Source organism: Amaranthus tricolor, chromosome 10 (genome assembly GCF_026212465.1).
Source record: "Amaranthus tricolor cultivar Red isolate AtriRed21 chromosome 10, ASM2621246v1, whole genome shotgun sequence".
In the NCBI taxonomy this organism is placed as follows: Eukaryota; Viridiplantae; Streptophyta; class Magnoliopsida; order Caryophyllales; family Amaranthaceae; genus Amaranthus; species Amaranthus tricolor.
This window is the reverse complement of record NC_080056.1, coordinates 7,201,032-7,225,021: the sequence shown is the minus strand read 5'-3', so window position 1 is coordinate 7,225,021 and position 23,990 is coordinate 7,201,032. Positions and strand designations below refer to the sequence as shown.

The 23,990-nt window shown below is 31.1% G+C and overlaps 2 protein-coding genes across 2 annotated transcripts; both read left to right on the top strand.

Annotated features, from left to right (window-relative positions):
• Positions 1-983: 983 nt before the first annotated feature.
• On the top strand, positions 984-10,096 carry LOC130825648 (long-chain-alcohol oxidase FAO1). The gene is made up of 3 exons (XM_057690972.1): positions 984-1,255; positions 2,257-2,529; positions 8,092-10,096. Exons 1-3 carry the CDS (start codon positions 1,031-1,033, stop codon positions 9,844-9,846), a joined length of 2,253 nt encoding a protein of 750 aa, XP_057546955.1. The 5' UTR covers positions 984-1,030; the 3' UTR covers positions 9,847-10,096.
• Positions 10,097-11,415: 1,319 nt separating this feature from the next.
• LOC130825647 (peroxisomal membrane protein PMP22) lies at positions 11,416-16,069 on the top strand. Its single transcript, XM_057690971.1, has 7 exons — positions 11,416-11,853; positions 11,966-12,064; positions 12,846-12,947; positions 13,091-13,166; positions 13,769-13,839; positions 13,944-14,029; positions 15,481-16,069. The coding sequence occupies exons 1-7, from the start codon at positions 11,782-11,784 to the stop codon at positions 15,530-15,532; spliced, it is 558 nt and encodes a 185-aa protein (XP_057546954.1). The 5' UTR covers positions 11,416-11,781; the 3' UTR covers positions 15,533-16,069.
• Positions 16,070-23,990: the final 7,921 nt, after the last annotated feature.

The following is a 23,990-nucleotide window of genomic DNA, read 5'->3' as shown; positions in this document are numbered from 1 at the left end:
TTGATGTTAATAGACATATATCCACGAAAAATTTTGGAAGGAAAATATTTTTTTTCTCTCCAATATTTTATGTTCTTAACAAAAGAAAAACTTTCTTTAAACTATTTTCCTCTCCTTTCTCTTCTCTCTCTTCCCGAGGCCATTTCTTTCTTTTATTTATACTCTCTCCAATTCAATTTATTTATGTTAAAAATAATAAAAAGATTACTTAAAATAGTAGACTCATATGTAATATTAGGTATTTTTAATATTAAAAAAATAAGAAGACCACCTAAAAATATATGTTTTAAAATAAAAATGAATAATAGAGGTGGATCATTTTCTAGATAGTGACTTCACTATAATATAGAAATATTAAGTTAAACTATATATAGCCTCTAAAAACATAAAAAGAATCGAATTAATAGAATGGAGAATATGAGTAAATGGAACGAGGAAAGAATTAAATAGGTACATTACGGAGTGATTACACTAAATTCATATTAAATTTATTCATCATATGAAAAGTAGGGAGAAACTTTTATATAGATTTTGTGCACACTAAAATATTGTGCAATTATCTTAACACAAAATATTGGTTAGCAGAGTGAAAATTAAGAAATGTAAGGTGAAAAGTAAAAAGTTGTACTCAATATATATATATATATATATATATATATATATATATATATATATATATATATATATATATATATATATATATATATATAAAGGGTTTTTTTGCGAATAATAATAAAGCAATATACAACTTCAAAAATTATCATTATTGTTAACTTAAAATATAGGAGTAAGTACCACAAACAAATAGTGAAATTTTACACATTATTATTGAATTACTAAAATAATTTTTGTTAGGTTGACGATAAAATCATGAACAACACGAAGAAAAAGTGGAATTGAACAAGTGATTAATTATTTAATTGGAGTGGAGGCATGTTATTCAAATTTCATGTGCTATAAATACACAAATAACCAAACAAAACTTTCACCATTCAACATAAAGTTTTGTTTAAAAAAAAAGAAAAAAAAAATGAAGGGAAAGCAAAGTCATCCAAGATTAAGGACATCATGGGAGAACAAAAGTTATGATAATCAAATCATCTCTTCGTCTGAAATGGACTCTTTAGTCAGTATTTGTGAAGCTATATTTCCTCCCGTTGATCTTCATCATGATGATCATGATCAATCATTCATCAACAATTCTATCAAATCCTTCTTTCAATCTTCTGCTTCTAACAATCCCATACCTAATGAGGTAAATAAATACTCCCTACTTAATTAATTTTGTTGAATAAATCCTTCTTTGTTTCAATTTATTATGGATTGATTAATCATGGACAAAGTGCTAATTACTTGACTAATAGTTTAGTTATCTTTAGGACATGCTTGGATTGAGTGTAAATTTTAAGGGGAAATAAAGTCAAACTACTGAATTAATAGCAAATAAAGATACATTTGAAATAGTTAAGATAGTTGTGAAGAAGGTAAAATGAACATGAAATAAAAATAATAAAGAAAAAAAAAGATAATTTCCCCTATTATGGAGGTAATATATTTCCCCACCCTCTCTTAGGATAAATATTTACCCTACAAAATTGAAAGTTCCCTTCATTTTCATTACTTTGCAACCATTTTTTCACCTCTACAACGAACAAATTTTACTAATTTTTCATTTATCAACTTTATTTTCTTTCTTTGACTTTTTTACCCCTTAAATATTTACACCCAATCCAAACATGACCTTATTGCAGCTGATTTTTACTCCTAAAATTGATTAAAACTGATATAAAATTTAGTGATTGAAAGATTTTTATTGATCGAAACCGACTATTATCACTGATTGTGTTGAATTTTTAATTGTAAATTATAATTAAATTTTACTGTTTAAAATTGATTTTTACAAATTGCAACTGATTTTTACATAGTGAAAATAATTTCTATGGATTATAACTGAATTTTACCAATTAAAACTAATTATTACAATTAAAACTTATTTTGACTGATTGTAAGCTAAATAGGGCCTTAGTGGTAAAAATAATAAGAAGCCTTTCATTAAAAAAAAATACTTAGAATAATTCAACATTTTTATGATTTTTCTACGATAATCCCACCTATTAATTAACCATAAATAACTTAATAAACGAATAACTTGCTATAACAAGTTATATTCAAGAAAAAAAGAAAAATAAAAATAAAATGTCAAAAAAAGGAACTAATTTATCATCTTAATGTTAAAAATGATGTTGGATGACTCAGGTAGCTGGGGTGATGAAGGACAAAGGAATGGCAGAAGCAGTAATATTAGCAAGGGTAATATTATGGTTGTTATCAACAAGATTAGGGACACTTTTGTTATGTGGGTCCCTTTGTTTTGGTAAAGAATGGCCATTCATCACCAAATTCTCTCATTTGCCTACTCATAAAAGAGAAAATATTCTACAAAATTGGTCAACTCACACATTTCTAAGCCCACTTAGACTAATCTTCTTTCTTCTCAAGTCATTGTGCCTCTACTTCTGTTTTTCCTTGGTAAATAATCTTCCCATTAATTTCTATTTACATTTGCTTTTTTCTTTTTTTATAAGCTTGGCCGAGGGAGAACTTAATTATCTAATCGAGACATGTCTCGTCGTGAAACCATTTCATACAAGAATTTGTGTAAAATGTTATCATAGTTAGTCAAGTATAAACTTTCACACAAATTTTCAAATTAAATGGTTTCACGGTGATACCATCTCTATTGGTATTGCCTAATGTACCCTTATTGTTTTCAAGTGATCACTTATAATCTTAACGGCCTGTTTGATTGTTGGTATTATATGTTGGTAATTGGAATGATTTGTAGTGTAAATTTTTATTAATTGTTTCATTCCAATGATAAGAAGAAGTTGATAATAATTTTTTTTCATAACTTTTCATTACCACCTAATACCACAACTCTGAATGATAATGCAATGAAATCAATTTTGTGAAATAAAATGAGATGATTGAAGTACAACAAGTATGACCATAAACTTGTTAAGAGATTTTCACACAAAAATGACCATTCTCACCATTAAATACCGACTAACAAACAATAACTGTAGAGTGATCGCTTATAATTTTAAAATGATCATTTATAATCTTAAAATAATTACTTATAATCTTAAAGTAATCAAATAAATAAATAGGCTAATTATATTGACCCGCATGATGAGACAACCTTAGAAGACTTGTTGAAATCTTAAATTAATGAAGTATTTCATTTGCTATGCTTTAGAGTTTAGACTTTAGAGTACAATTTGTTTAGTCCCTTTCCTCTTTTCTTGTTTAAGTAAATAAAAGATATCATTTTAATAAATCTTTTGACTTTGATTAAATCTATTAATGATTTAGTGTAAATACATTGAGTTTACTTATGACTGGAGGATGAAGTTTGGACATATTACCAATTCATAATTAATTTTACACTTATTCTAAATCTATTTTAATAATTATAATGACACTAAAATAAATAATAATGTTAATTCTCTTAAAGAAAAAAGAAAACTTTTAACTAAAATAAAAAAATACATAACATTATAATATCACATGTATTACATCAAAATATAATAGCTCTTCGTATTCGTAAAGTGACGACGAGGTGAGTATTTGTAAAAAGCTTTTCTAAATATAATATATTTATACTTCCTTCACACCTTTGAAATATTGAAAGTGTTCTTTATCTTTACCTTTAATTCTTTATACTTTCTTCTTAAATTGTACATTTATTTAACATACAATTAACATATTGTACCTTGTTCGGAATATTGAGAGTGTCCTTTATCTTTACCTTTAATCCTTTATACTTCCTTCCTAAATTGTACATTTATTTAACACAAAATTAGCATATTGTAGTGTAAAATCGTAATAATTCTTTGACATGATAACGTCTAAGGACTGTCTCGTAAGATTTGGGGGCTCTGTGCCAATTTTATCTTATAAACTCTTACGATTTAAGAAAAGAAAATTTCAAAATATTCATATATGATAAGATCTCTCAATTTATTAAACTAATAATATTTGACTCTTTATTACTTTGTTACTCTTGTGTAAAATAGTATATATATGTTCGTGGTAATTGAAACAATAAATCAAATAAGTATAACAATTAATATTTGGGCCCCTTTGATTTTGGGGCCCTGTGCTGTAGACTGCTTAGCTCATGCTTATTGACGGCCATTAACTTCTGGATATATTCCTTTTATAATCAAATTTTAACATCCTGTAGAATTAGTATAAACTTATGGCTTTTTTTCTTTATTAATCAATCAACTCCAATATATATACATAGCTAACCCTAGAATTACCTTAACTTAGGCAACTAGAATTTTAGGAAATAAAATATAAAAGATAACAACAACAAAAATTCCCACACAATATATTATTCCCAAAATATATTATACCCACAAAATATATTATTCCAATACCCCCTCAAGTTGGAGCATGAGTGTCGACAATGCCCAACTTGGAGAGAAGATAGTCAAACTGTGACTTCCCAAGAGCCTTTGTGAAGATGTCAGCCAATTGAGAAGTAGTAGGAACATACGATAGAGAAATCAAGCCTTCAACAATCGCATCTCGAACAAAATGACAATCAACTTTAATGTGTTTGGTTCATTCATGAAAAATCGAATTCTTTGCAATGTGCAAAGCAGATTGACTATCACAAAACAATTTGATTGCCTTTGGGTGGTGCACGCCCAAACTCAACAATAAGCCCTTAAGCCACTTTAGCTCACAAGTAACTACCGCCATGGAGCGGTATTCAGCCTCTACAGAAGACGTCGACACAGTGGGTTACTTTTTAGTTTTCCAAGAGATAGGAGAATGCCCGAGAAACACCAACCAACTTGTGATAGAGCGACGAGTAAGAGGACAAGCCGCCCAATCCGAATCACACCAACCTTGTAAGGTGAGATCACTATCAACACTCAATAAGATACCTTGACCCGGTGTACCTTTCAAATAACGAACTACACGTAGAGCTGCTTCCCAATGTTCACTGCGGGGCTCTTGCATAAACTGGGATAAGATATGAACGGAGTATGCTAAATCGGGTCTAGTGATCGCAAGGTAAATCAAACGGCCAACAAGCCTACGATACACCTCCGGATCCGCAAGATGTTTGCCTGTGGCACGACCAAGCTTGTGATATCCAAAGTATACTTCTGTTGGCACAAAAAAAGGCCTGAATCAGTACGAGCAACTTCTATACCTAAGAAATACTTTAAAGGACCAAGATCCTTCATTTTGAAACAATCTCCGAGATAAGCCTTGAAACCAACAAGTGCAGCGGATTGATTCCCAGAAATAATAAGATCATCAACATATACTAAGACATTAATCTGAACAATGCCTTTAGTATAAGTAAAGAGAGAATAATCAGAGTAAGATTGTAAGAAGTCGTACCCTTTCAAGGCTTCTACGAGCTTGGAAAACCAACACCTCGAGGCTTGTTTCAACCCATACAAGGACTTTCTCAGACGACACACCAATGACGAATCTGAACTCTCAAAACCGGGAGGTAAGTTCATGTACACCTCCTCATCAAGATCACCATGTAAAAAGGCGTTATGAACATCCATTTGATGAAGTTCCCAGTTTTTTGAAGCTGCATTAGCAAGAAATGCTCTAATAGTAGTCATCTTTGCGACTGGAGCAAACATTTCACCATAATCTATGCCTTCCTGCTGATGATTATCAAAAACAACCAAACGAGACTTGAGACGTTCAATATCACCATTAGACAAATATTTTATCTTGTAGACCCATTGAATCTCTAAAGCACGTTTATCGGGAAGAAGGTGCTCTAAGGTCCAAGTCCCATTATCCTCCAAGGCTTTAATTTCTTCCTGCATAGATTGTCGCCAACCTTCATGTTTCATTGCTTCTTTAAATGATTTCGGATCATGACCACTAACAACAGCTACCAGGAACTTACAATAATTCACAGAAAACTTGTCACAATTTATATAATGTGCTAAAGGATAAAGCATATCTGAAGAAGTGTTGGAAGATGGAAAGGAGGGGGACGGATTTTTAGCAAACACTGAGTGAGTCACATAATCACGAAGAAAAATCGAGGGAACTTTTTCCCGAAACCCACGCCCCAAAGGCTAACCTGCTGCCTCTCTGTCGGTGTCAGTGGCCTGGTCTCGGTGCACTGTGGCAGCTTCGAGCTGATGCTGTTGTGCAGAGGCGGCCTCATCCGGCGGGGAGGCAGTAGTAGGGTCACCAACACTACTCATATTCTCACTGTCACCATTGTGCACATCATACACCACATTTCAATGTACTCCTCATACTCTACAAAATCATCATGTATATCATAAGGCAACATAAAACCATGAGACTCAATATGAACATCTTCCGGTGTAGCAAAAGGGAACACATCCTTAATAAATTTGACATCCCGAGACACAAAAAAAACTTTGGATTCAAGGTCATATAATCTTCACCCTTTCTTCCCAAACGGATAGCCGACAAAGACACATTTTCGACTCCGACTAGCAAACTTATCTCCATGAGTAATCTGATTATGTTCAAAACATAACCACCAAAAAGTACGAATGGCACCAAACATAGGAGGTTTATTAAAGAGGATCTCAAATGGAGTTTTATTTTGTAGCAATGGAGTAGGAGTTCGATTAATTAGGTGAGCCGCAGCAAGGATACACTCACCCCAAAAATAAATTGGTAATTTGGCTTGCAATCTCAAAGCTCGCCCAGCTGACAATATATGTTTATGCTTTCTCTCAACCCCCTCCCGTTTTGTTGTGGAGTACCCACGCATGAGGTTTAGAAAATAATACCAGTAGTATGAAAAAAATCACGTAAACAATTAAACTCCGTACCATTATCTCTTTGCACAATTTTTATGGTTTGAGAGAATTGTCTTTCTACCATAGCAACAAACATCAAAAACATACGAAAGACCTCCGTTTTATCATTCAACAAATAAATCCAAACAGCTCTAGAATAGTCATCAACTATCGTCAAAAAATAACGAGCGTCGCACGATGAAACATGTCTATATACGGGCCCCATAAATCACAATAAATTTTTTTCAAAAATTCTAGATGCTTTATTGTCACTCAAAGGAAACCTATCTCTTGGATGCTTAGCACGCATGCACACTTCACATCCTTTATCTAAATAATCTTTGCTACTTACGGTGGGAAGCAACTTAACTACTTTCTTGGAAGGATGACCCATACGCCGATGCTACAACTCTAAGTCAGACTTTGCAGCAATAGCACTCACATGATGCACCTAATCCGATTTGCTGAAATAATACAATCCGTCCCTCCTAGCTCCTGTTCCAATTAACTCATTCGTTTTGTCCTATATAGCACACATATAAGCATTAAATTGGACAATACAATAAATGTCATCAATAAGTTGTGAAACTGAAAGTAAATTACAATGCAAATTAGGAACATAGAGCACCCAGGTGAAGGTGATTTTATCTGACAAACAAATAGAGCCAACAAGAGAAGCCGACACTGCTTCACCATTAGGTAACCCAACCGGACACTCAAAGTTTTTGGTGTCAAAAAGCCAAAATTTTTCTCCAGTTACGTGATGAGTAGCTCCTGTGTCAATTATTCAAGCGGTATCATCAAACTTACCATTCAAACGATTATCGAAAATTGTAGCGTTGCCTATTTTTTGTGGTGGTGGAGGTGATCTCTCACCGCCGATCATGCTGTAAAAAAAAATTAACAAGGCTTTGATACCATGTAGAATTAGTATAAACTTATGACTTTTTTTCTTTATTAATCAACCAACTCCAATATATATACAAAGCTAACTCTAGAATTATCTTAACTTAGTCAACTAGAATTTTAGGAAACAAAATATAAAAGATAACAACCAAAAACATTCCCACACAATATATTATTCCCAAAATATATTATACCTACAAAATATATTATTCTAATACATCCACATAATTTGATCTTGATGTAATAATCTGAACAAGAAAATTTCTCTAAACATGCTTTTCTAATTGTATTTTAATCGTTAATTAATCACTTAAGGTCTAATATAGTTGATCATGTTGAGCAGGTGGATGATAACGCTCACAATGTAGCATGGGAAGCTATAGACTATAAACCGGAAACCACAACCACAAACAACACCGCAGTCAACAAAGACCGGCCACTAGAAAAGGGCATCGTCGAGACCCTTTATGAGACTCCGTCAAGCCTTATCCGATCCCTTACAAACAAATCCCTCAGTGTCGAAGAAGACCCGACACACAACCTATACAAGATAAAGTGTGATGTTGTGATTGTGGGGTCCGGTTGTGGAGGAGGAGTGGCTGCAGCAATCCTCGCTGAGGCGGGGCAGAAGGTGGTGGTTCTCGAAAAAGGAAACTATTACACTGCTGATGATTACTCGTCGCTTGAGGGTCCCTCGTTAGAGGAGCTTATGCACCAAGGAGGGATGATTCCTACTACTGATGGCTCGGTTATGATACTCGCTGGATCGACTGTTGGTGGTGGGACTGCTGTCAATTGGTCTGTCGCTCTAAACACCCCCGATCCAGTTTTGGAAGAATGGGGCAGGGAGTATGGACTAGGTTTGTTCAGAAGTGCTCGGTATAGGCTTGCTATGGAGTTTGTCGCACGAAGACTTGGTGTTACGACAGGGTGTGTGAAGGAAGGGTTTCAGAACCAGGTCCTGAGAAAAGGGTGTGAAAATTTAGGCCTAGATGTGGAACTAGTCCCACGAAATTCTTCGATGGCCCACTATTGCGGGTCTTGCTACTATGGATGCAGATCCACAGATAAGCAAGGAACTGATGTAACTTGGCTCGTTGATGCTGTCAACTCGGGAGCAGTGATCATTACCGGCTGCAAAGCTCAGAAGCTTCTCCTTACCGAAAATAGTTGTAGGAGAAGCAAAAGATGTGTTGGAGTAGTAGCGAGATCTATAAATGGAAATATCTGTAAAAATCTTCAAATCGAAGCTAAAGTGACAATTTCGTCTTGTGGGTCATTGATGACTCCTCTGCTACTGATGTCAAGTGGACTAAGGAATAAACAGATCGGTAAAAACCTCCATGTGCACCCGTCACAGATGGTTTGGGGGTACTTTCCACCCGAGGGAGCTAATATAGAACTAGACGGGAAAAGTTATGAGGGCGGACTCATCACTTCTGCACATCGAGTGTTGCAAGATCGAGAGGCTGGCTCGATGCCTAGGGCCTTGATAGAGACGCCTGCTATCGGGCCTGCTTCTTGGGCTGCTCTGTGCCCATGGGAGTCAGGCCGAGATATAAAGAGACGGTTGTTAAGATATTCTAGGACTGCTAACTTATTTGTGATGGTAAGGGACAAAGGGTCAGGAAAAGTCATGTCAGAGAAGAGGATTAGCTACTCGTTAACCAACGAGGATAGGGAAAATATGACGACAGGGCTGAGGAGAGCGTTAAGGATTTTGATAGCAGCCGGGGCTGATGAGATCGGGACATATAGAAATGATGGGCAGAGATTGAAATGCAAAGGAAAGAGCGAGGAGGAAATAGAGGAGTTTATAGGATCAGTTTGTGCCACTAACGGGCCTATGTCAGCTCGGTTGTGGGCAGTTTACTGCACGGCACATCAGATGGGGAGTTGCAAGATGGGAAGGACAGAAAACGAAGGTGTTGTTGATGAGAATGGGGAAAGTTGGGAGGCAGATGGGTTGTTCGTTTGTGACGGAAGTGTTTTGCCTAGTGCAGTTGGGGTTAATCCTATGATCACAATACAATCTACTGCTTATTGTATTGCTAAGAAGCTTGCAGAGTGTATGAAGAAAGGTCAATATGAGAACTAGTTGGGTTTCATTCCATGATCACTTGTAGAAAGCATGAATAATACCTTAGGATGCATAATGAGTAATAGTGTAAGAGGTTCTATTGTCCAAATATTACCCAAGCAACTCTAAGGAACAAATTGAGAACCTATATAGAAATATTTTTTGATCGGTTCTTTTACTGGCGTTTGGTTGTTGGTACTAAAAAGTAAGGTTGTTCCATTCATTTTTGGGCCTCAGAGCAAAAGATAAAAAAGCCCGTTAAAAATTGAAGGCGTAACTAATAATATAATACACCTTTTGTTTTTTATTGTTGATATTTAAACTACTTTATAAAAAAAGCACTAAGAACTCATATTACTTAGCTAAAAATGTAAGTTATATCTAAATTTAATTAAAATTAATATCACGTATATACATAAAATAAGTTTTTTGGCCCTAAAAAATTCGGAGCCTTGGGCAGTAGTTCGCTTTGGCCTTACTAATCGACGGCCATGCTAAAAAATGGTATGAGAATGACTTGTAATGTAGATATACCATATAATTATCATGGTAATGGAACTTGGATTATGAAAAATAAATTTATTCACAATTTTCAATTACCACATAGTAATTAAGTACCACATTTCTATATGGTACTCCTAATGTCGAAAATTGAGATGATTGAAAAACAACAAGTATAACCATTAAAATAATTAAGATGTTTTCCAATTAAAATTACACAACTTTTCATTAATATTTCTAGTATTTAATATCCACCATGAAGCGAACTCTTAATGTAATTTGCATGAAATTTGATAGTGCATTTCCATTTAAAGGAGCACCAAGATACACTAATTTAACAACATTAGTTTTCATGCCTTGTACAATATATTAATCTAGAAATATTTTTCTTAAATGATACCAAAATTTTTTAAGGATACCAAAATTTATTTTATATTTACAAATATTAAATCATCAATAAGTAACAAATTAAGTCACTTTATAGCTTTATTTATTTATACAATTTATGTGCTAAAAAAGCTTTTGTAGTCTATAGGGCCAGTTTACAACATGTATAGGTAATCACCGACGGTCTAATAAGGACGAGGTGTTACATACTCGACATTAAATTACCGCTTTCTATGCTAGGCTCTCTTTATCTGGGGTCTTTTTGACCACATTTCTTGTACGCTCTCTTTGGAGAAGTATAGATATAGCTTGTTTGTCTTATATCCTCTAACCCTGCTACTTAACAAGATTTAATAGATATGATACATTATGATATGATACTTATACATATATATTGACACATTCCTACATAGTAAATTTATTTTTTTAATTTTAAATAGAGTAAATATAATGTTTAAAAATTATCAGTCGACAAATAAAAAAAAAACTTTTTAATAGAGTGCATATAATCAAGCTTTAACTATTAATTTAAGTTTTTAATTTAATTAATTTTTTAATTTAGTATCAAAAAACAACATAAAATAATCACAATCTATTAAAAAATTATATATTGTATTCACATTTTTAATCCAACATCTCTTAGTATGATGAAATATAATAGACTAGTCCTAAACCATTCTAAAAGTATGAAGTGGACCATGTTTCAATCTCATGGGTATATCAATTTCAATTGGAAAATGTGAAATGCTTCTCACTGGTCATGACATTCTTGTAATTTGAGAGGGAAAAACCAAGTCTTTCTTCCATTTAGTCCTTCACTCAATCAGTCTTAACTCTAAGAGATTCTAAATCTAAATCTAAAATAGAAAAAGAAAAAAAAATGAAGATTCAACTCTCATAACTTTTGAGTCTTCAGTCACCATGTCACCTACCCCTCTTATTGAATATACTTGCATTTCTTTCTTGGTCAACCCCTTTCAGGTTTTGCCTTTCTTGCTCTCTCAGACATTTATACAAACACATACCGGAAAACTAAGGAAAGAAAGAGATATACTTTGATCTGCCATGTCTGAAATTGTTACTGAAGCTTGGAAGAAGTACCTTTTGCAACTACAACTAAACCCACTTAGAACAAAGGTCAAAGATTCTATCTTTTTTTGATTTTGGATTTTGATTTGAGGTGTTTTGGTAAAAAGTTAACATGTGTTTAATTTTGATTTTTGTTTTCTGTTTTTGGTTATGATTTCAGGCTATTACTGCTGGAGTTCTTGCTGGATGCAGTGATTTTGCTGCCCAGAAAATTTCTGGGGTCAAAAAGTTTCAATTTAGGAGACTATTCCTCCTTATGGTAAGTGAATACTGATAACCCTTTTCCTATTGATATCATAGAATTAGCTACTCAATTGTACGTTTTGATTTGTTTGATTAGTTATAAGTTGGAAAAAACAACCTACACTTGATCCCAAATCGAAAAATTAGAGAGAGTTTGATTAACATATAAGTTTGATGGATAACTCTCCTATTATCAATCGGTTTTAGGATAAAATTTTGAGTTTATGTGCAGTCCACTCTCCTCTGATTTTGTGTACAAAGACCAATAATAAATTTATCATGGGTTGTTCTATGTCCCAATACTCAATAGCGCCAAAAATTTATAGTTTTTGGTTTCAAATTATAATTGACAAAAAAAAATTTCAATGAATTAAGCGTAATTTTTATTTACGTGAAGTTGGTGATTATGTTTGCTACTAAAGGTTAATCGGATATAACCTCTTTGTTATTACTAACAAGTGTTGTGCGTGTCTAGAAAAAATTTATCACCTGGGCCAATATTATATACCTCTCATTGTGTGAGAGAAAATAAATAAAAATCCATAAATTGGCTTGGTGTAATTAGTTGAAAACGCCTTTGTGGAAGCATATAGAAGGTCGTGGGTTCGAACACTAAACATCAGTTTAACATACTACTTTATTTTTCATGACCCGGGCCATAGCCCATGCCAACCCGGGTCTCGATACGCCCTTGAATTTACAAGTGTAAGGTTGCATACATCTGACACCTTTAAACAACGCTTAGGAGGAAGCTTACTTAATGGCAGTAGGTTAATGGAATGTTATTATTATTGCAGTTATATGGGTTCTTCTATTCTGGACCAGTTGGGCATTTTTTGCACAAAATGATGGACAAGATTTTTAAAGGAAAGAAGGGAAATACAACAGTAGGAAAGAAGGTAAGAGTGCCTATTTCTCATTTGTTCTTGGCTTGGATTTTATGAATTCTTATGTGGTCTACATATTGATCTTTGTGAGCAGACAAATTCTGTTTTTATGTTGATTTTCCTGAAGTTTTTTTTTTTTCATTTCCTTTGTCAAGGTTTTACTGGAACAATTGACAGCTAGTCCATGGAACAACTTGTGTTTCATGATGTATTATGGTCTTGTGGTTGAAGGTAGGAGTATTTCTTTTGTTAATCTTGAAACTTGAAAGTGATGTTAGATGAACATTAGTAGTCTCTGTTGGATTTATTTAGCTTATTATGATGGATGATGTCCTGTGATCCATCTTTCAGTTTATAATGACTATATAAAAATGGCTTATTAAATCATGTACACTTTTTATTTATATGAAGTTGTACATGATATTTGCTACCAAGGGTTTATCGGAAACAACCTCTTTATTATCACTAACAAGGTTAAGGTTGCGTACATCCGACCTACCCAAACCCCATTTCATGGGAGACATTTTGGTGAACTTAAGTCACCCATCAAGTATCCTAACATATCTTATCAAAGTGTCGTTTGAAAATGAGAATTAGAAGAGTAAAGAACACCTGAAATGCAAACTCCTATTGGTTTGAATTGTAGTTCATTTTGGTGTCTTTTTAACTAAAGGGACTTTACATGCCTTCTCTTTCTAATAAATTTTGGGAAAGAAAGCAAACCTCTTAATTTATGTGGTTTAATTCCATAACCCCAAAAGAAAGTTTAGAATATAAATTGTGTTTTTGTTCACATTTTATTGATATGTTCATTGACTTCTTTATTCTATCAGGAAGATCATGGTCACTGGTAAAGAACAAGGTCAAAAAAGATTATCCTACTGTACAATCTACCTCTTGGAAGGTATTCTATGCTCTTTTATCGAATGACACTTCTTTATCCCGAGTTGTATCAGAGAATGTTCTTAATTATGAGGATTACTTATTTCAACTGCTTATCCTTTGCAGTTTTGGCCGATTGTAAACTGGGTGAACTATCAGTATATGCCTTTGCAACTTCGTGTTCTATTTCACAGCCTCATTGCCTCTTGCTGGTGAGAACTCTTGTATCTTTTGGGAGTAATGGTTTCATGATTTATTATTTTCGAAAATATAGTGCTTGTTATTTGGGGTTCTAGTGGACCATATCCCTCCTGCCCTTTTCTTGAAGGGGGTATGGGTATGGGTATGGTTTGTATGTCATCTACCCCCGGACCCTACTACTTAGCGGGATGTACTGGGTATAATGTTATGGTATGGTATGATATGGTATGGCGTGACTAACTCATACAATAAATTTGGCATTCTTTTTATGCACCATAGTTTGAGATGAGATCACAAGGTTGTGCAGTTTTAACCATTATCACACAAAATGAAATTTGATTCGATACATGAAACAAAAATCTGGTGTTTGGGAAATTTTTTATAAAAAAGAGTTCAATAAAAGCTAAGATAAAGCCATAATGGTGTCCAAATACGGTGGTTTGCTGTGGGGTGTTTTTGTTGGGGATAGTTCTGTAGATTAGAGATTTGTAACAACATATAAAAAGCCCGTACCTAGTTGTTGACAAACCGAAAAGCTACGATTGGAGTTTCCAACCTCGTTCGGTACAAACGGTTCGTAACTTGGTACTGCACTTCAATGGTATTCACCTAAAAGCCTTTGTTAACTTATTAGTTAAATAAGACCCTTTTGTATACATATTACCTCTCGAAGACCCATATCTGAACTTATTAGCTTTCATCATGCTGATTGCTGAAAAGTATAGTTCTGATTGACATGGCTAACTGATTAGGAACCGTTATCATAATTCTTTACACCATGTTTGAGACGACGAGACAATAAGGTTTCATTGTTATCGTCTAAAAGGTGTTACTCATCTTAGCTTTATAGAAAAACGACCTGATTTTTCCTAACTCTTTCTAGGGTGAAATTTACAAAGCTTTTGCATACAACTATATACGTGCAATATTTCCAAAGTATTTTTGTTGAAGTGTCCATTATTACTCACATGTGAGTTATTCCTTATCGGAGAAAGAAAAGAAGATATACTACTTTATAAACTCGACTACTTGAGGAGTAACTTCTACTTCTAACAACTTGTTTTGATGAACTCTTGTGGGAGATTGTTTCTTGGTGAGATGACCTCAAACAAGGAGTCTATATTCTCATAATATATATGAGATGGGCTAACCCATGTATGAGGCACGTCTCTCGGTGAGACCGTCTCATATAACAATTTGTTATTGGTTTTAGTAGTGAGTCTACTTTTGGCTTATAAGTGAGTTACTTCTTATGCTCCTTGTTTGGGCTGCACAGGCCTATTTGCTAAATTCTATCAATTTTTGGCCTGAAGTTCCGCCTTAATCAATTGCATCATGTCCGGAGTTCAGTTTTCTTTGATTTGTTGTATGCTCATGTTTGATTTTCATATTCCATACAACTTAGAAATTACTTGTATCACAAAACAAACTCATGCTTGGTTTTTTGCTTGCTTTAATACAGGGCAATCTTCCTTAACCTCAAAGCAAGATCTACCGCGATCAAGAAAGCCTAGCTTGAGACATAAAGCGGTATATCATCTTCGCGTTGATGAGTTTCTAACTGTTGGAAATCAATTGCCTGATAACAGCTTGAGGAGTTGTAAATTCATCTATCATATTGAAGATATATGTAGTTGTATTATTGAGAATGATAGTAGATTGTTTGTAAGCCTATCTCCAAAACCCAAACCATTGCCCTGTTTTCATGGGACTTTTGAGCTTTTTTTAGACAATGTGGGGACTGTAATAAGAAATTGTTGATCATTACTTTTTTGAGATGAAAGTAGGTTGAAAATCGGGTTTTATTTTAGTTGGAGTAAGTATCCCTTTTCTCATGTCTCGGGTTCGATTTTCGTCTGGTTCTAGCATTTCTTTAGTATACCATGTAATCAAAAAAAAAGAAATGGAAGTAGGTTGGGAAATGTAGATAGTCCAGGCTCGGGTTCACCCAAAGCATGGCGCGACAAAACACGAGAACCAAAAACATTGGTCGGGGTGGTTTTCGGATACAAAAAGGGGAAATAGCATGACACGACCCATGGCATGAGAGCACTTAAGTTGGCCCAATCAATATGACACGTAATATGATATATAAAATTATTATTACATAAAATACAAATATATTATTATCTAAAATAAATAAATAATACAAACATACATGTGTAAATAAATAAATTATACATATATGACATACAATCATTTACTTGAATCATTTCATGTTTAATTCGAGACAATTGCGTAACTTAGTGTCTTGTTAATAAAATTAGTACTTTGCCAATTATCATTTTAGAAACTATCAAATAAACTTTTGTTTTTTTAAGGGACATATTTTAACTTTTGCTCGGGCCTTTAGAAAAACCAAAGACGTTTTGATCATTATATTTCTTTTTTCTTTCCTTAACTTATTTCTTTTTAAAAGACCATGTCTAATTAGATCAGTTCATAAAAAAATGTAAAATAAAAATATGTATTAAGCTTTAATAGACTATACCTGAGAGACGGTCTCTCAAATGTTTTTACGCCAACTATAATCAACTGGGTGTACTAACTACCGTTACAATAACATCATATGCACCTTAACTTCACTCAATATGCGCATTATACGAAATTGATGATGTCGTCTTTCCTTATACATGCATCAATAAAAAAATTTACACCCCATTTAATTAACGGTACTAATTTGTGATAATGCTAATGAGTAATGATTTGTAGTGTTTTATGATATGTATTATGTCATTCTAATAGTAATGAATGTTTGATTATAAAAAGTTTTTGTTCATAATTTTTCATTACCATCTAATACCACATGTTCAAATGGTAATGAATTAGAAATAATTTGTGAAGAAAATGATATTGTTGAAGAAGAATATGCGTGGCCACTAAATTTTTCTAGAGATGTTCATACAAAAATTACGCTAACTTTCATTGCCATTTTCACTATTTAGCATCGATTACTAAACAAAAAATAGTTCGACTCAAAATGACAGATAGAAATAACTTTAAATAAGATAGAAAGTACTTTTTTATCTACATTTCTTAATTTATTCACTAATTGTCTATAAATAATTAAGCAAACTAAGTGGGACACATGTGCGGTTCTGGAGCTGTGTAGGGTGTCCAACTGTATAGGACCCCAAATCTAAAGTGTCTTGCATATTAAAAAAATTATATTAAAATAACATACTATTGTGGTAGAATAGCTGATAGGAGATTTACTTCACATATCATAATTACAATTTTTTTCTCTCCTTTTTTATTTCTAAGCAACTCTTTAACTTTAAAATATTTTCTTTTATTTCATTTAATTTCACACATTTATCAAACATCTATTATCAATAACTTAATTTATAAAAACAATAAAAAATTTCTTAATTTTTTAACCCTTCAAACTTTTACCCATTTTATTATTAGTCATCAATCTATTATTATTTTTTCTCTAACGTTTTAACGTTAGATATGAAAGTTTAATTTTTAACAACTTAATTTAAGTTATTTTTATAAAATCAATATCAATAAAATTAGAAATTATGATGAGCTTTTACTTAAGTCTAGTACTTAAAATTAAAAATATGTTGAATTTTTATTTTAGTTAAAAAAATCTATCTTTTTAATTAAAAGGATTCTAATTTTAAAATTTATAAAAAATAAATAGAGTCAAATTATTTGCTCTCCCGCTGATGGGACATAATTGTGAGGAAATCATTCATGTGAGTGAAGTGTCTAAATTGGCTTCTCTAATGGTCATAAGGGCCAAAGTAATACTTGGAGTTTTTAGAAAGAATTGCCACATGTGGTTACAAAGATAATCCAATTGGCCAATCGAGTGTTACTTTTGAAAAGCTAAAACGCTAGCAAAAAGAAAGAAAAAAAGCAAAAAGCAAAAAGCAAAAAGCAAATTTTTATATTAGACGGTTTCACTATCAGACATCCCTCATATACGGGATATAGTCTAAATAGTAACTAAGAGACGCTATCACACAAAAGTAACTCAAAAACAAAAAGACATTGTCTGTGCAATCAAGTGGCTAACCTAGTAGATACTTCCTCTGTTCCTTAAAATTGTTCCCATAACGAGGCTCATGAATTTTAAGAAAAATAGATACTTTTAGATGGTAAATATTATATTTACTGAATAATAAATTTATGAAGGAAAAGTAAGGAATATAAGCATTAATAAAAAATATTAAAATAAAAAATTAGAGACCACAACACTTTAAATTTAAATAAAATTAGTGGAAAACATATGGGGACCATAAGAAATATATAAATGTTAAAATGAAGTTAGTGAAAAATATTTAGGGATCATAAATATTATTAAAATACTAAAAAAAACAAAGGTAATTATGTCTTGAATTTATTTTCTTCTTTTCAATTTACTTGCAATATATATATATATATATATATATATATATATATATATATATATATATATATATATATATATATATATATATATATATATATATATATATATATATATATATACACTTTCACATTACTATATTATTTGTTATGCATAAATACAATATTACGTAAATAAAAGTATTGATGACTAGAATATTATACAAATATTACAAGTAATTTGAAACCATGAAAGTATAATAGAAGTAATATGGAAAAGTTTTTAATGAAAACAACACAAATTCTTGTATAATTGGATCGACTTATTATATATTTTTAGAAATATTGTAAGTAGACATTAAGAACGATATAAGTAGATATTTAAGACATTGAAAGTAAACATTCAGGACACGATATGTAGGCATTAAGAATAAAGTAAGTATGCATTAAGAATACGAGATATAGATATTAATCTTTAATGAATTGGGTTTCAGATACGTCACTTAAAGATTCGATGTCTCAAAAGACTAGTTGAAACAACAAATAGGAAGAAACGGATGGAGTAGTACTTAGTAGTAGTACACACCCCGTACTTATCAAATTTCTTCCTAAACAAAATATAAATATCATTACAACCGTACAACTGTTGGCCTCTCATTGGTTCATATACATTAAACGACATCCGTCCAAAGTGCGAAACCCAATACTTTATAAGAACCATCCAACATATCAATCATAGACCACTTCTTATCGCATAGGATTTCTTTTAAATATATTCAATTATTCAAAGAAATTATATTTTTTTATAATGCTTTAGATCCGATCTTAATTAGAGTATATATCACTTTTTAAAAAATCTTGAATTTGGATTTTTCTGCCATTCATTCTCTCAGCATATTATATTATATATTGATAAAAATGTTTTTAAAAATTCACAAATTCTTGTATTTAAAAATTTATCATTTATTTAACATGAAAAAAAATTCTAACTCCGCATTTTTAAAATAAGTCTCGATTGGTTTTTAAAAGAAAAAGGATAATGTAAAATTGATTTTTATAACTTAATAAAATACAGAAAAACGTAAAAATTTAATAAAAATAACAATAAATTTAGCGAGAAACATATAATCTATAAATATTATAAATATGATAAAATAAAGTTTAAAAAATATATATAGTGACCATAAACATTTTTAAAAAATAAAATTAGTATGAGTAAGGTTAATTATAAGGTGTTTGCAATTACTCAGATAGCTAAAAAGTGTTTCAAATTGATAATAAATTGGGAAATATTTGTTCCGTCCCTATGAGAATACACCCAAATAATTTTAGGTGAAATTTAGTGAAAAGTGAAATTGAGTTGGAAAATAAGACAAAAAATAAGTAAATGATAGAAATAAGTGATTAAGTTGGAGAAAAATAATAAATTTGTGGATGTGATTTAAAGAAAAAATGCAATCATTACAAAAAAAAGAGAAAAGGTACAAAATAAGTGGGCAATAACACAATACGACTCTTGGTATCATGAGAGAAGCACATGGGTTGGCCCATTCAATACAAATATTATTACATATAAATTTATTATTACATAAATTACAAATATTATTGTTCAAAGTAAATAAATAAATAATATTTATACGACATACCATCATTTCCTTTTTACTTCATTAATTAATATTATCCATCTAATATGTTTTTTCACAAAAATTTGCCTCATTCCTTTTTACTCTCGTTTGTATACTCTCCTTTAAAAGTGTGATATGGGTCCATGACCTTAGGGTTCGGGTGCGGGTCTACACGTTTGAGATTCAGATCTGACCCATTGACCCATTTACATCTTTTTTTAAAATTATATATTATCTATCATGTATATTTTGTTATTTGATTTGAAATTTTATTATATTTCTGAACATTACATGATTTTAAACTTTTCCAGTTCATATAATTTAAAATGTAATCGTTGTATTTATACTTTAAAAGTTAAAGATTTGATAAATATTTCATTATAAGAACTTGAATATTGAAAAACTTCATATATTTATTCGCTCAATTAGTATAGAGTATTTAAAGATCCTCCTTAATCGAACATGTTTTAATAATTTTATACGAATGGTCGAAATTGTACTTCATAGTATAATTTTAAAAATTTTTCAGGAAAAAAAAATTATTTAGGACCCAAATCCAAACCCTAGACTCGCCAGACCCTTAGAGTCTGGCTTCGGATCTGAAATTTCCAAACCCTACGGATCTTGGTACGAGTCTGGGTCTAATAAAAAATTTAGGGTCTGGATCTGAGTCTAGCTGGACCCGACCCATGCTCACCCCTAATACAACGTTATTATTTAAAACAATCATAAAAAACGGTAAAGTAGAATTTCAAAATAATTTCATCAACAACTCTATTTTTTTCTATAAAATGAACTTAATTTTGCCTATATTTTACACACTTCAATTTCTTACGAATTATGAATCCTTTTGTGTGGGCTGAAACTTTACGACTAGTAATCTTCTAATTAATTAATTATACAAATTAATTGGGTAAACAATATTTATTTTTCATTAATTAAACAAATTACAATTATTAAAATTGGTGATAGGAAAAAAAAAATATGTGGTGAGGTACATCTGACTAAGAGAGAGAAAGTAAAAAAAAGATAAAGGAGTGTTCCTTTGAATGTTGTACATTTTATTTTAATATTATTCTTAATTTTTTTTATAGTGATTCACAAATTACCATTATTAATTAGAAATTTTTAAACACAAAAAACCAAAAAACAGCCGATTTGTACAGAGTACAGTCAACTGGCTAACAATAACATGAAAGGTAGCGAGTACCTATCCCGTACTTATCAAATTTTCCTCCCGTACAAAACCAAATATCATAACAACCACACAACTGTCATTGGTTCACATAAATTTAACGGCATCTGTCCAAAGTGCGAATGCCAATACTTATTAAGGATTAAGGACCGTCCAACATATCAATCATACCATGATACCACTATTCTTTTGGAATTTTCCTTTTTTTATGGAATAATTTGTAAATTACACTATTAAAATTTAGCATTTTGTAAATTATAGTCTTAATTTTTATTTTTTACGAATTACAGTCACTAAAATATCAAAGATTATAGGTTTAAGAAAAAACACGAAATTCCGACCATTTTAGTAGTCGGAATTTTAGGTTAAGTGGTTGAAAATCGATGTTTTTGGCCTGAACTTGTAAACTTTGATACTTTTATGGCTGTAATTTGCAAAAATAAACATTAAAGCTATTATTCGCAAAAATGCTAAACTTTAAGGATGTAATTCGTAAATTATTCTTTTTTATATAAAAATCTCATTATTTAATAAAAAGTATTCCCTATGTCTCTTTTGATTTGCATCAAAGAGAAAAAAGGGTAGTTTTTAAGAATATGATAATAAATAAAGAGAGAGAATAAATTGTGTGGATGAAATTAAAAGAGAGTTAAAATATGTGCATGAGATTAAAAGAAAGTGATGGCCCATCATTCAAAAGTAAAAATGATGCAAATTAAGTAGGACAAATCAAAATAAAAAATACTGTAAATTTAATAAGACGGAGAAAATATTATATACTTGTATGAGAAGCACTTTAAAAAAATCTTATTTGAGATTATATTATCCAAAGAAAGACAATCTCACCATGATCTTTTATTTAACATGAAAAATTCAACCTTTTTTTTTTTATTTTCTAAGAAAGTCTTTTGTGGCTTGAAACGGTTAGGATTCTTAAAGGAAAGGTAATGCTAAAGTCCTCTAAAAGAAAAGATGATGTATTAAAGTCCTTTAAAACAAAAGATGATGTAAAAATGTTTTTTATAATATTGTAGAACAAATAAAAGGTGAAAATTTTTGAAATCAGATTATCTAAGATTTTTAAAATTAAATATTCTACTCTCTTTGTTTTCAATAAATGTTTTCATTAAGAGTGTTAATGGTCATTGGGAATGATAGGTAAAAAGGTAAAGGATACTCCTAATATCACGCATAAGGCAGTGTTCGAATGAGGCTCTTTTTTTCTGAAAGATGCGGACAATCCATACCTATTTCCCTTAAGGAGGGAGTAAAGATGATTAGGAAAGACATATCTCTAAAATGAAAATCTAAAGTAGATAATTACATATTATTTTATTGAATGATAAAATATTAGGACCATAAGCATTTAAAAAAGATTATAATAAACCTAATTTGAAAATTACAAGTATTAAAAACTAGAAGTATAAAAATAAAGTCATTTGAAAACATATAAACTACAAATATTATAAAAATATTAAAATAATGTTAGTTGAATATATGTTGCTAATGACCATAAACAATGACTAATCTTAATTATAGGATGTTTGACAATTAGTTTTTTTTTGTTCGCTTTTTATTGATTTTTGTCTTTCGTCTTTTTGGTCGGTCAAATAGATAAAAAAATTTAATAAATGACCTTAAAGATGGCTACAAAACGGATTTTTAAGTCAAAATTAAAAAGTTATTCATAATAGCTTTTTTATTAGCTTTTAGCCTTTTGATAAACTTTTTCTTAAATAAATAGTCAACACTAGCAACAACAACAACCAACTATTAATTTTTACCAAATTAATTTTAAATATTTTTTTTTACCAAATTCTTAACAACCATTAATTCTAGCTGATCAAATCATTCTATATCTTCGAATAACAATCATTTGCCAAATAGACCCTAAATAAAAAACAACTTATGAATATGAGATCGTCTCATCATAAAACCCATATAATAAACCTATATAATGACTTTAAAATGGTAAAATGGTATTGATAAGCGCACTAAAAATAGTCACACCATCTTATTCAAAAGTTGGGAATAAAAAATTGTTATAACATCATAATTTGATTAATTTAATTCAATTTAAGCAAGAAACCCGCCCGCCTATATAAACAATCATTAATGTAAGTTATGGGATGTTTGGTAATTAGCTATTTTGTTGGCTTCTTATTGATTTTTTGCCTTTGGTCTTTTTTAGTTGCTAAATGATAAAATAAACTAATAATTTTAACGTAATATTTTTCAATAACAACAAGTAATTTACTAATTTTAGTTAGTCAAATCAGCCTATACTTTCGATCAACAATTATTCTCCAAACAGACCTTAAAATAAAAAACAATTTGTATCATGCTCCCTCCTATTTATCACAAGTGTCTTATTTGTTTTATGCACTGAATCCAATAAAGTTATTCAATTTTTAATATCTCTAATTGTGCATAATTAAAAATTATGAAAAGGTAATATGAATAATCCTTGCATTGAGACGAATCAAAAAAAATCTCATTTGACTATATTTTTACATATAAGTTAATAATAAAATACAAATTAAGAGTAAGAGATGAATAGTGTCCGAAAAACAAATGGGACACTTGTGGTAAATAGAAGGGAGTATGAAACTGTCTCATCATGAGATGAGCCATATAATTAACCTATTTAATCACTTTAAAATTATAAGTAGTCACTCTGATAAACTAAATATACATGTGTCAATCCAATAAAAATAGTGTACCATAACATTATAAATTTAAAAATATGTGAATAAAAAATTGTGATAACATCATAATTTAATTTAATTAATTCTTCAGCAAGAAACCCGC